The sequence below is a fragment of the Phaseolus vulgaris genome, chromosome 3 (assembly GCF_051622355.1).
Source record: "Phaseolus vulgaris cultivar YP4 chromosome 3, ASM5162235v1, whole genome shotgun sequence".
Taxonomy (NCBI): domain Eukaryota; kingdom Viridiplantae; phylum Streptophyta; class Magnoliopsida; order Fabales; family Fabaceae; genus Phaseolus; species Phaseolus vulgaris.
Window position 1 is genome coordinate 34,790,883 of NC_143500.1, and position 13,158 is coordinate 34,804,040.

The following is a 13,158-nucleotide window of genomic DNA, read 5'->3' on the forward strand; positions in this document are numbered from 1 at the left end:
CATAGAAAATAATTATTAGGTGGTTGGAGTCGAGAGAGATTCATATGACATAATATGTGTTATGTCATGTAAAAAAGAAAACTAGTCTATTAGGTCATAGGAATGTACCTGTTATATAAGTGGACTAAATTCTTATTTATGTAGTTATGTTGTAATGAGAATAACATACCAAAAATAATATGATAAAGGTGGTTTTCGTGGATCTAATTCAACATATACGTAAGTCGAAAATAAAATTAAAATTGTATATATGTTTAGTTATTTTTTTATTATGACATTATAATGTATGTAAGTACACATGGAGAAATTAAAAATATTATTAATTATTCTGATCTTTCATGGATTTTCAAATATTAAGAACTCACGTTAAACGTTTAGAACAATTTTTATAAAAAAAAAACATATTGTGTTAATTTTGAAAAAAAAAACATATTTAGAAATATTCTAATATTAATTTTCATTTACTTTTAAAATTGAAAATATTGAGAAATGTTTAAATAAGAAATTGGCTCTTTGATAGAAAATATTAGAACATATTTTTGCATTCTTTTCGGAATGTAGTAAAAAATATAGATGATAATAGTTGCTATAGTTAAAAAATATAAATAAATTCAACCTCGAAAATGAAATATCAGAACTAATTATAAATCATTGAAAAATGATTTTATTTCTTAAAAAACCTTGTCAATTAATATAATTATTACTTAATAATTCATTCTGACTATACTATAATATTCAAATTATCAGAATTATTTAATAAGACGCAATCCATGATGTCTCGGGCATTAAATTTTTTTTTAGTAATCTTTTAATTATAAGAACTTTTTCCTAAATTTGACAAAATGGTAAATGGCATGTACTTTTTATGGTTTTTTAAAGTCTAAGTTTATATTCTACAAAGAGCATTTAAAAATAATAAAGTTTGTTTAACAATGTAAATAGTAAAAAACAACTATTTCACAATTATTTTTTAAAATAAAATATTATATTATAATAAAATAATACTTTTTAATATCAAATCAACGTAATATGTGTCTAAGATATTTTTAAAAAAACCTTACTTTCACTGTTTGCATGCATAGGTACTAAAAAGTAATGCAATAAATATACTAGTAACAAGAGATATTAAAGGAATTAAAAATAATAATTATATTAAATATAAACAAAAATATGTACTAAGTCCTAATTTCGTAGGGAGGGCCCTGGCAGTTATAGAAAAGCTGTCAAATTAATAGCATTATATTCTTCCAAGGTTTCATTGGTTATATGATCAATCTCAAGCTGAAAAAAGAAGATAGTTCACTATATTAAGAAGGGACTGGCAAATATTAGATTAAAATTATTATACACAGTAATCCAACAATAAATACAGAGAAGCAACTTCCAGGCAATATAGATGACTATACAGGCCAAAGAAATTATGTCAGGCAAATTTTCAAAACAAAGACATTCACTTGATATTGAGACATTCCAATTATAAATATGACTATCAAAATTATAAAAGCCAAAATCCATTACAGTTAAAGGCGTGCCCTTGGGTCCTTTGCTTCACTTTCTTTGCTCATGAAAGGATAATCTGTGTATCCTATAACAGGATCCTGAGTGTAAAACGTCTTCCTGTTATACTTGGTTAGAGGTGCATTAAGCTTGAGCCTTAAAACCAAGTCTGGATTGGAAATGAAAAGACGACCATAGGATACTAAGTCAGCATGGCCTTCAGCTACAGCTTCCATTCCTAACTTCCTAGTAAAACCACCACTACACATGAATGTTCCCTCATAAGCCTTTCTCAAGTTCTGCATCAAATGAGCTTCCTCATCTTCACTGCCAGGTCTACCTGACTCAGTTTGCCCATAAGCTGTGTATCGAGGCTGAGTAACATGAAGATAAGTGATTTTTCTGCCCAGCTCTTTCTGGAAATTGTTGAGTCTCTCAACCACTGCTAAGCCCAGTCCAAGTGGGTCAGAGTCAATGGCATCAAGGTGATCAATGGCAGGCGAAATTCTGACAGCAACCCTTTCTGCCCCAATGGCAGAAACAACAGCTTGAACCACCTGCATTAGGAACCTGCACCGGTTTGCTAGTGATCCGCCATATTCATCAGTTCGATCATTGATTCCATCCTTTAAGAATTGATCAATGAGATATCCATGTGCCCCGTGAATCTCAATTCCATCAAAACCTGACATATGTCGCATTTCATCATATACCTTGATAATTATGTTCTATTTGATTGTGTTCTATTTAACAAACCCACAATGCACGAGCTAGAAATGTAAAGAATCCATAGCAATAGATCAAGAGTAATTAATCTTCATTTGTATATAATAGATCAATGAAACTACCGGAGAAATTTAAAGAAAGCATTAGCTTATTACAATCGGTAGGCAATTATTTCGCAGCTTCCACAACTTTTTAGAGGGGCAAACCCCTCTAAGAAGTATCACAAAAACTAATCAACACCTCAAATTTTTGGCATAGAAATCTGTAATCTTGTAGCTTTTGAAGTATGGTGAGTTAATTCTCCTTGTTGTTAAGCTCATTAAAACACTGCGTAACATTTTGTGCCTATAAATAACATAACACTAAGACGCATCCACAGGCTAACTTTAACCCACTAGAGTCAACTTTGCTCTTCTTTCACTTGGAATTGGAATCTATTATTGAAAATAGAATTAAAATGCTGCATATCATCACCTCTTCCTTTTATTTTCTTCAGAGTTACAAGAAAAATAGATCAGATGAGGGAAACAGATGGTGTGTATACATGCATGCAATGTCATCATTAATGACAGCTAAATACTAAAGAGACACTTGCACTTGAACACATACATTAACATACTGTAATATCTTAATTGAGACGACTACATTTAGTATCAAAAAACCATTGGTTGTTGCTGATTTTAAGAAACTAACCTGCTCGAATTGCATTAATTGCTGCTTCGCGATAATGCTGCACAATTTCAGGTATCTCAGAAGTGCTAAGTGCACGAGGCTCTGGGTAAACGCCATAGGACCCATCGGGAAGGAGAATCCTCCACCTCGCCGATAGGGGCTTGGAGGTGGACGAAATGGGTGGAGCCTCACCAGGCTGATACACTGTTTCACAGGTAAATCAGTCGATGAAAGTGCAAAATGAGCTAACAACTCAAGAAACAGATAACTGAAGAGTAAATGTAACACGGAGAAAATAACAAATCATAATTTTCCCTGCGCTTCATTAGAATCAGTTATGTCAAAATCTGAAAATATTAACTATTGGACATGCGTAGAGTGAGTTAAGTAAAGAACAAAATTAGATGCATTTCATTAAAAATTAACACAGATGATCCAAGCAAAACTCTAATCACAATTCAAACCAAAAACTTCTAAAAAAATTCGCTTAAAGTTAGTGACCATAAAATTTAAGTCTGGGATCATATACAAATTACTGTAATCTCTCATTATTAGAGGAAACCTAATCAATAATTTAAAGGCTAATTGATGACTCTGAAGGATTAGGACCCAAAATGAGCACTAATTAAATTGGTGGATGAGAATGAGGGGCACTTTACCTGGATGAGACGCACGACCAACATGCCAAAGTTGACAGAAGATAATGCTGCCTTTGTCATGCACAGCATCCACTATATCTCTCCATGCATCCACTTGTTCATCTGAATATATCCCAGGCACATGGGGAAACCTGCATCAACACCACAACTTATCTACTACTACTACTTACTAATCACACGTTCAAAAAAAGAAGAAAATTAATTACAAAGATATCGTATTGCAGAAGTACAAATTTCCCTTTTTTTTTTACTGATTTATCGATAACTTTTTATTGAATAACCATGAAAATTAATTTTTATTGAAAATAAAAAAAATTAATATTGTCAATATTTTTCTGAATTATAAAAAGATTACCAGGTAAATATATTATAAAAATTATAATTTTTATAAAATAAACAAAAAGTTGTTAAAAAGAGAAGATTAAAAACAGACCCCATTATTTACTCTGACCACCAACCCCAAGGGGCACCACCCTAGGACTCGTTGGTTGACAGTTCAAGTATTGAGGGCCCGTATTTGAATTGAACAAAAATTAGTAAAAAACAAACAGTTTTGCATTGAAACAAGGAATAAATGTTTGTTAATTTGACTGGAGTTACAGAGTCTTATAATCAATAATATCTTCAACATGTAAGTTAAAATGAATATATTATTTAACATTATGATATAAGTCACGAACTAATTTATCTTAAAAAACTAATTAAATATGAAGAAAAATATATTTTGACATGAAAAGGAGGGATCATAGTTGTGTTTATACACATAAAAAAATGTGAGTGGAATTTAAGAATCTGATGAAGAGAAATAGGAATAGGAAGAGAATAGTGGAGTACCCAGGAGCAGTGGGGGAGATCGAGGTGCCTTCGGTGATGAGAAGTCCACCTGGTGTTGATCTTTGAGTGTAGTACTCAGCAAGTGCTGCGTTTGGAATCTCCTTCAACGCTCTGCATCTGGTCATGGGAGCCAATACTACCCTGCACAAAACCCAACTCAGATGGCCAGATCCCCCATGTTTTGTTGACGAAAAAGAAGAGATTTAAAGAAAATTAATTGTAGGTATGAAGAGAATTAAGGAAGTGATGAAAAGTGTGAGAGTGACCTGTGAGAGAGGTTGAATTTGGCCATGCTGTAAGGAGAAAATAGGGAGGAGTTTTCTGCCATAGTTGGAAGCGGTGGCGATGATCTTGCTTTAGAATAGAAAAGGAGTGAAAGCAGGGAGTGAAGGAGTTGGTGTTGATGTTCAATTATTGAAGGATCAATGGTGTTCTGTTATATGCTTCAATTGGTTTGAATGTTGCACGTGCTTAATCCTGTCCATGGTCTGTTTTGCACGTGCTTAATCTCTGATTTATTATTAGTGACGTTGATTTAAGATATTATTTTAGGGTTGAATTTTGGACGGTGATGCCTGAATGGATCTGGTAATGGAGTTGAGGTTGAGAATGATGATGAAAATGATGTTGGCGTGGGTGTGGTTCTCCATTAGTGAAAAGAATGGAAGATTGGTACCCATTTTCTTATGTCCAACACCAACATTCTCACTCTACTCCCGTTGCCTCTTGTTTGTCCCAAGTTTTGGGGATATTCTTATTCTTATGATGTTTTGAATGTATTTATTTCATAATGAAAACTTTTTAATTAGGGTCAATGAGAAAATAAGTCCAAATAACATCTTATATATAATAATGATGATGATGAATTGAAATTTTCTCAATTTGTTTGCGAAAAATTATGATGAGCATAAAAGAAGATACAACATTATAAGAGAATAATGGTACATCATATACAAAAGACTAGGAAAAAATTTAAGGATAAAAATCATGAGTTCTTTATATTAACGAAACATATCTGCTATGATTACTAAAGAGTAAATCCAATTCATATAATCAGTCAAAGCAAACTAGACAATAATGTTCACAAACAACCAAAAAAATGAAATTTCTCAAAATAGAATTATACTATAAAATATTTTATCTTAACACCCAGCCTTTTGTTTTCAAAGTATAAAGTCAAACTTCATGTAACAATAGTAAATAAAAATAATTATTATAAATAAAGAACAGAAATAAAACAAAGAAGAAGAAAAAAGAGAATAAAAGATATGAGAATGAATATTTTTTCTATTTTATTTTCCTTGTTTGGATCAAAGCAAAGAGTCTGAATATATACAAACAATACACTCATTCTAGGTCTAGTTAAAGAGACATAATATAAAATAAAATCCAATAAAAACTAGAATAAGAAAAGACAAATTAAAAGCTAGACATAAGTACAAAAAGAAACTGTTCAGAACTAGAAAAGACAAAATTAATATTATAGTTTCCTTCTAGAAGCCTTGTATCCATATCCTTTGTTAGCCCCCCACAAGCTGAGGAAAAAAATATTGATGAGAGAGAGCTTGTAACAAATACTCTTGAAAGATTGAGGCCTTAAGGCTTTGGTATAATTAAAGACAAGATCCCTTAATGTGTGGATTCTTATGATTGTCTTTGATTGTGTCAATCCTTGTAATGTAATTATTAATCAATGGTTGTCAACATTGATTGTTACCTTATTTGTTTTAGTATCGTGATATTAGCCATTAGTTGTAGGATTATATACTGTTAGGTTTTACTATATATGTATGATGTAATCATCAAATTAAATAAAATATTTTTATACAATCCTGTGGTGGTCAAACTAGTCTCACTTGGGTTGATCTGTAGGCCCAATTATTGATCTTTGAGAGTAGACTTTATCAACTGAATAGTCTTACCAAACTCACTCTTAATGCATCAGCAAATGTTGCCAATAAAACTGATTACAAAGGTAAAAAAATTCAAAACAAACAATAACTAGAGTGGCTATAACTTCAGAAGTTGGAGAGGCAGAGGAAGAGGAAGAATGCCTAAACCAACATGCCAAGTTTGCAACAAGGTTGGGTACATAACAGTAAATTGCTACAACAGGTTTGATAAGTCTTATTCAAACTCAAATGATTCATCAGTGACAAACAAGGAGCACACAATGCCTTCCTAGCCTCACAAAGCTATGTTCAAGATTATGATTGGTACTTTGACAGTGGTGCAAGCAATCATGTGACACACCAAACTAAAAAATTTGAGGAATTAGCAAAACATCATGGTAAGAACTCTCATTAATAGTTGGAAGTGGTGAGAAATTGCAGATTGCTGCCACAGGTTCCTCAAAACTAAACTCACTCAACTTACTTGATGTCTTATATGTGCCCAACATTACCAAAAAGCTATTAAGTGTGTCAAAATTAATTGTTGACAATAACATTCTTGTTGAGTTTGATGCAAATTGTTGCTTTGTGCAAGACAAGTTAACAAGGAAGGCAATTCTAAAAGGGACACTTAAAGATGGCTTGTATCGGCTCTTAAGGACTGAAAGGGACTCGTATGCTTATGTTTCTGTCAAGGAAAGCTGGCATAGAAGGCATGGTCATCCAAATAATACAGTCCTAGATAGAGTCTTGAAAATTTGTAATGTGAAACTATCATCTAAAGATCATTTTAACTTTTCTGAGGCCTGTCAATATGGCAAAATGCATTTTTTACCCTTCAAAACATCTTCCTCTCATGCTAAGGAAATCCTTGAATTAGTCCATACTGATGTTTGGGGTCCTGCACCAATAATATCTTCTTCTGGTTTCAAATATTATGTTCACTTCATTGATGATTTTAGTAGATTTACTTGGATTTATCCTCTAAAACATAAATCAAATATTGCACAAGCCTTTATTTAGTTTAAAAACATGGCATAAAATTTGTTTAACAAGAGAATTAAGACAATCCAATGTGATGGTGGTGGTGAATATAAAGTTGTGCAAAACCATGCAATGGAAACAGGGATACAATTTAGAATGTCATGCCCTTACACATCACAACAAAATGGTAGGACTGAAAGAAAACGCATGCATATTGCTGAATTTGGCTTGACATTGCTAGCACAAGCCAAAATGCCCTTACATTTTTTGTGGAAGCTTTCTCCACAGCAGTTTATCTCATAAACAGACGCCCTCTCTAGTCACTCAAAATGAAAGCCCTTACTCATTGCTTTTTCGAAAGGAAGCTTACTACAATTCCTTAAAACCCTTTGGGTGTGCGGGTTATCCTTGTCTCAAGCCCTATAACCAACACAAACTATAATTCCACACAACCATATGTGTGTTCTTGGGGTATAGTAACTCTCACAAAGGATACAAATGCATAAATTCTCATGGAAGAATATTCACTTCAAGACATGTTGTTTTCAATGAAGAACATTTTCTATTCCATGATGGCTTTCTCAATCCAAGAAGTCCCTTGAAACACTCACATATTGGAGCAACCACACTTCTAGATAATAACAATCTTGGTGACGAACAAGAACCAGTCAATCCAACTAAGAGTGTTGCATTTAATCTTAGAAGAGATTAGGTTGCAAATGATTCAACAAAGAGCAGTCCAATTTTTGAAAATAATTCACCAAGCATTAGTCCAATTTTTGAAAATAATTCACCAAACAACATTCCAATTTCTGATCTCACAGAAACAATTGTTGGAGATCACCAAAATCTTGTTGAACCAAACACAGACACTATCACTCATTGGACCAGGAGCAAGGCTAGAATTCACAAGCCAAAGAAGCCATATGTTGGGTTCGTTGAAACTATCACAGATGAAAAGGAACCAGAAAATGTCACAAAAGCACTTACAAGACCACAATGGAAAGAAGCTATGAAAAAAGAGTATCAGGCACTCATGTCAAATCAAACCTGGCTCTTGATAGCATATCAAGGCCAAGAAAACATCATTGATTCTAAATGGGTATTCAAGACCAAGTACAAAGCTGATGGAACAATTGAAAGGAGAAAGGCAAGACTAGTAGCAAAAGGATTTCAACAAACAGTTGGATTGGACTATGAAGAGACCTTCAGTCCATTTATCAAGGCCAGTACAATTCGAATCATACTCTCAATTGCAGTGCACCTCAATTGGGAGGTCAAACAATTGGACATAAACAATGCATTTCTTAATGGCTATCTCAAAGAAACTGTGTTTATGCCTCAACCAGAAGGATTTGTACATTCAACTAAATCTGAACATGTTTGCAAGTTATCCAAGACAATTTATGGATTGAAACAGACCCGAAGAGTTTGGTTTGACAATCTCAAAAATGCCTTAGTCAGCTAGGGTTTCAAGAACACAAAAAGTGATTCCTCATTATTCACTCTAAGAGGTACAAATCACATTACCTTCCTACTTATATATGTGGATGATATAATTGTCACAGGTAACAACACCAAGTTCTTGGAATCCTTCATCAAACAACTCAATGGTGTGTTTTCACTTAAGGATCTTGGTCCACTACACAACTTCTTAGGCATAAAAGTTCAAAAAGATGCATCTGGTATGTACCTAAAGCAATCAAAATACATAGGGGACATCCTGAGAAAATTCAAAACGGAAAATACTTCATCTTGTCCAACACCTATGATAACTGGCAAGCAGTTTATAGGTAAAGGGGGGAAATTACAAGACCCAACCGTGTTCAGACAAGCTATAGGATCTTTGCAATACTTAACAAACACAAGACCCAATATAGCATTCTCAGTTAACAAGCTCAGACAATTCATAAGCTCTCCCACTATAGATCATTGAAGAGGCATAAAAAGAATACTGAGATATCTTCAAGGTACCATTCAACATTGTCTACACATTAAACCATCCACTGACTTGGACTTAGTAGGATTCTCAGATGCAGACTGGGCAACAAGTATGGATGATAGAAAATCCATGGATGGTCAATGTATCTTCCTTGGTGAAACACTTGTTTCTTGGTCTTTGAGCAAGCAAAAGGTAGTCTCAAGATCTAGTACAGAGTTAAAATATAGACTATTGGCTGACTTAACTACTTAAATAGCATGGACCCGTTCACTTCTTGATGAATTGAAACTCCCTCTGCCAAGAAAACCAACATTGTGGTGTGATAACTTGAGTGTCAAGGCACTAGCTTCAAATCCAGTTATGCATACTCGATCCAAAACATTGAAATTGATGTGCACAACATCAGAGACCAAGTACTACATATTGAAATTAATGAACAATGAATGATCATTCATAGATTTAGTATATCCCATTGAAAGCAAAAAAGGATGAAAATTTGACAAACCACTCTCTGCTGGCTTGCTTAAGGCCATATAAAGCCTTTTTTAATTTACAAACTTGTCCTGGTTAAATAGAAGTCAATCTAGGAGGAGCAACCATGTATACATCTTCTTTCAACTCTCCATGTAAAAATGCATTGTTTATGTCTAATTGTTTCAATTCCCAATTATAGATAGAAGCTAGAGAATAAGCAACCTTATGTGATCATCTTTGCTATTGTAGAGAAAGTATCAAGATAGTTAATGTCTTATGTCTGTGTATCCCTTTGCTACTAGCCTTGCTTTATACCTTTCAATTGTTCCATTAGCCTTATATTTTATTTTGAATATCCATTTGCAACCTATGGTTGTTTTTTCTTTAGGCAAAAGAGCAGTCTCCCATGTTTGATTTGACTCCAAAGCAGATATCTCACATTGTATAACTTTTCTCCAACAGTCATGTTTCACAGTTTCAGAATAAGTGTTTGACTCAACATGTGAAGAAAGAGACATAACAAAAGATGTCTAAGAAGGTGATAAATTGTCATAAGACAAAACAAAATTCAAAGGATATTTAACTCTTGAAGATGTATTGGAAACATTAAGATTACAATGATAGTCCTTTAGATACTCATAGTGGTTTTTTTATTCTGGTACTCATTCCGACAGATTGATCCGATTTAAAATTTTGTTTGGTGTCATGATCTTCATTAAGGTTTTGGTTTATATGGGAACAAAATTCTTCTGGAACCTCGATGTTTGACTCACAGTTATTATTACTATTATTTTCAGCATTATCACAAGGTGCAAGAATGAATTGTAATGCCTGACTCAAGATAGGTTGATCTCCAGTAAATAAAATTTGATCATGAATGTTAGGACTATTAGTTTCATTGCTAGTATCTTGAACTCTTTGATATGGAATTTTTTTTTCATAAAAGACAACATATCTAGACACACAAAAATTTCTAGATTGAATATTCAACAAAACACATCCTTTTGTCCCCCTTTTAAAACCAATAAAAACACATTTTGATGCCCTTGGATCAATTTTTGTTTGTTTGTTGACAAAGTGCTAGCATAGCACAAAGATCCAAACACCTTTAATCCATTAAAATCTGGTGTAGTTTTGTAAAGCATTTCATGAGGAGAGGAATAATTTAAAACAGGTGTTGGAAGCATGTTTATAATATGCGCAACATGTATCACAGAGTATGACCAATAAATTTTTGGATAAATGAGATTGTATCATGAGAGTTTTTGCTACATTTAATATATGACCATGTTTCCTTTCAACTATGATATTTTATTGTGGAGTATTGACACATGATGTTTGATGCACTATTCCTTTGTTAACAAATGAATTAGTCATGAAAAATTCAGTCTCATTATCACTTCTTATTATTTTTATTGTTGTCTCAAATTGTGTTTGAACAAAAACAACAAAACTTTCCAAAGTCTTTTCAACTTCAGATTTTTGTTTTAAAAGAAAAATTCATGTGTACCTCGAATAGTCATCAACTATGGTCAATAAATATTTATGACCATGAATTGATGGTATTGAGTATGGTCCTCATACACCTACATGAATCAATTCAAAAGAATTTTTTTATTTAGATGTACTAATAGGAAATGAAAGTCTTTTTTGTTTTGCAAAATGAAAAACATCACAAACAATTGATTTGTTATATTTAACAAAAGGAAATTTAGTCATTATAATATCAATACATTTGTTAGAAACATGTCCTAATCGAAAATGGCAAAGGGTTTTCATATCACTAGCATGACATTAACAGTAATGATGGCATGTGCATATTTGATGAGTTTGATTTAAAGTTTTTTATAGGATGAGATCCTGAGTATAAAAATTTTATCTTGCATCTTAGCTGAACCAATTATTTTTAAGGAGTTCTTGTCCTGAATGTGACAACCATTAGAGTCAAAAGTAAGAACACAAGATAAATTATCAATCAATTTTGCTACTGAAAGAAGATTAAAATTGAAACAAGGAATATATAGAAAATTGTCTATGACATTATTTTGATTGAGATGACTTGATTGACATTTGGGAATTTGACATAAATAGGATTAATTGGATGATATGAAGTGAAATGAGTTAAGGATGAACAAATGTGGTCAGTACCACTATCAAGAATCCAAGAACTGAAGGAATAAAGAAATTTATTACCAGATTGTGTTGTCTTGTTGGAAGGAATAATAGAGACTTGATTAGAAATATTGCATGTTGTCATGTTGGAAGGAATAATAGAGACTTCATTAGAAATATTGTCACTGGACTTTGACTTTTGTAAGAGAGTTAACAATGTTTGATACTACTCAGGAGTAAAACCAATTTGTTGAGACTATAGTTTTGTCTTTGAACTAACATGGTAAGGAGAACAAAAATTTTGTGAGGGATCAACAACTTCACCCTTGAGTAAATGTAACTACCACAACTCTCTCTTCAAAGCTCTGATATCATATTATAAATAAAGAACTGAGATAAAAAAAAAAGCAAAAAAAAAAAAGGGAAAGGATATGAGAATGAGTATTTCTTCTATCTTCTTTTCCTTGCTTAGATCAAAGAAAAGAGTCTAAATATATACAAACATTACACTCATTCTAGATCTAGTTAAATAGACATAATATAAAATAAAAGTAAATAAATACTAGAATAAGAAAAGATAAATTAAAGACTAGACATAAGTACAAAAAGAGACCGCTCAAAATTAGAAAAGACAAAATTAATATTAGTTTCCTTCTAAAAGTCGTGTATCTATATCCTTTGTTAATAATTTAAACCAGATAAAATGCACCATTCAATAGTTTTACCTTCAATGGATCATAAATATCTTAATACACCATTTTGAACAATTCAAATTTATTGGAAGAACTATACTTCTTAGATAATATCATGACTACTTACAATCATACAATAATAACATTTCTTCAATCTACCATTTTACTATCCTTAAAATAGAACATATTTTTTTCTAAATAATTCAATCTCTTTTCATTGACATGATCAAAGTCATAAAGATGTCTCCATATTCATAATATTCACTTTAATTCAATACAATTTAAAAAAAAATCTATATTTATCTATAATCAAGTTACTTTTTATGAGTTCCCGTTTCCAAACCCCAAAATGATTATCATGATCATTTTCTTAAAGTATTTTCACAAAAATCAAATTAAAACATTTAGAACATGATTAACTCCTCTAAACAATAATTCTTATGTTGATTTATAAGCACACATCACCAACCCCGATAACTTTCTTAGCACAATAATAAATTCTTCTTGACTATATGATGCATTCTAACACCATTATCAATTATTCACATATTTTCATCAAGTACAATATTCAAATAAATTAGTAAAATTACTTAACTAAAAATAACACACAATAAATTTACTAATTAAATAGATTTTTTTATAATCATGCCATCAAAAAATCACTAACTTTTCTA

The 13,158-nt window shown here is 32.1% G+C and overlaps 1 protein-coding gene across 1 annotated transcript; it reads right to left on the reverse strand.

Moving 5' to 3' along the window:
- Positions 1 to 1,282: 1,282 nt before the first annotated feature.
- On the reverse strand, positions 1,283 to 4,850 carry LOC137807177 (12-oxophytodienoate reductase 3). Its single transcript, XM_068607657.1, has 5 exons — positions 4,655 to 4,850; positions 4,389 to 4,529; positions 3,555 to 3,685; positions 2,917 to 3,099; positions 1,283 to 2,182 (listed from the first exon to the last, which is right to left on the reverse strand). Exons 1-5 carry the CDS (start codon positions 4,714 to 4,716, stop codon positions 1,521 to 1,523), a joined length of 1,179 nt encoding a protein of 392 aa, XP_068463758.1. The 5' UTR covers positions 4,717 to 4,850; the 3' UTR covers positions 1,283 to 1,520.
- Positions 4,851 to 13,158: the final 8,308 nt, after the last annotated feature.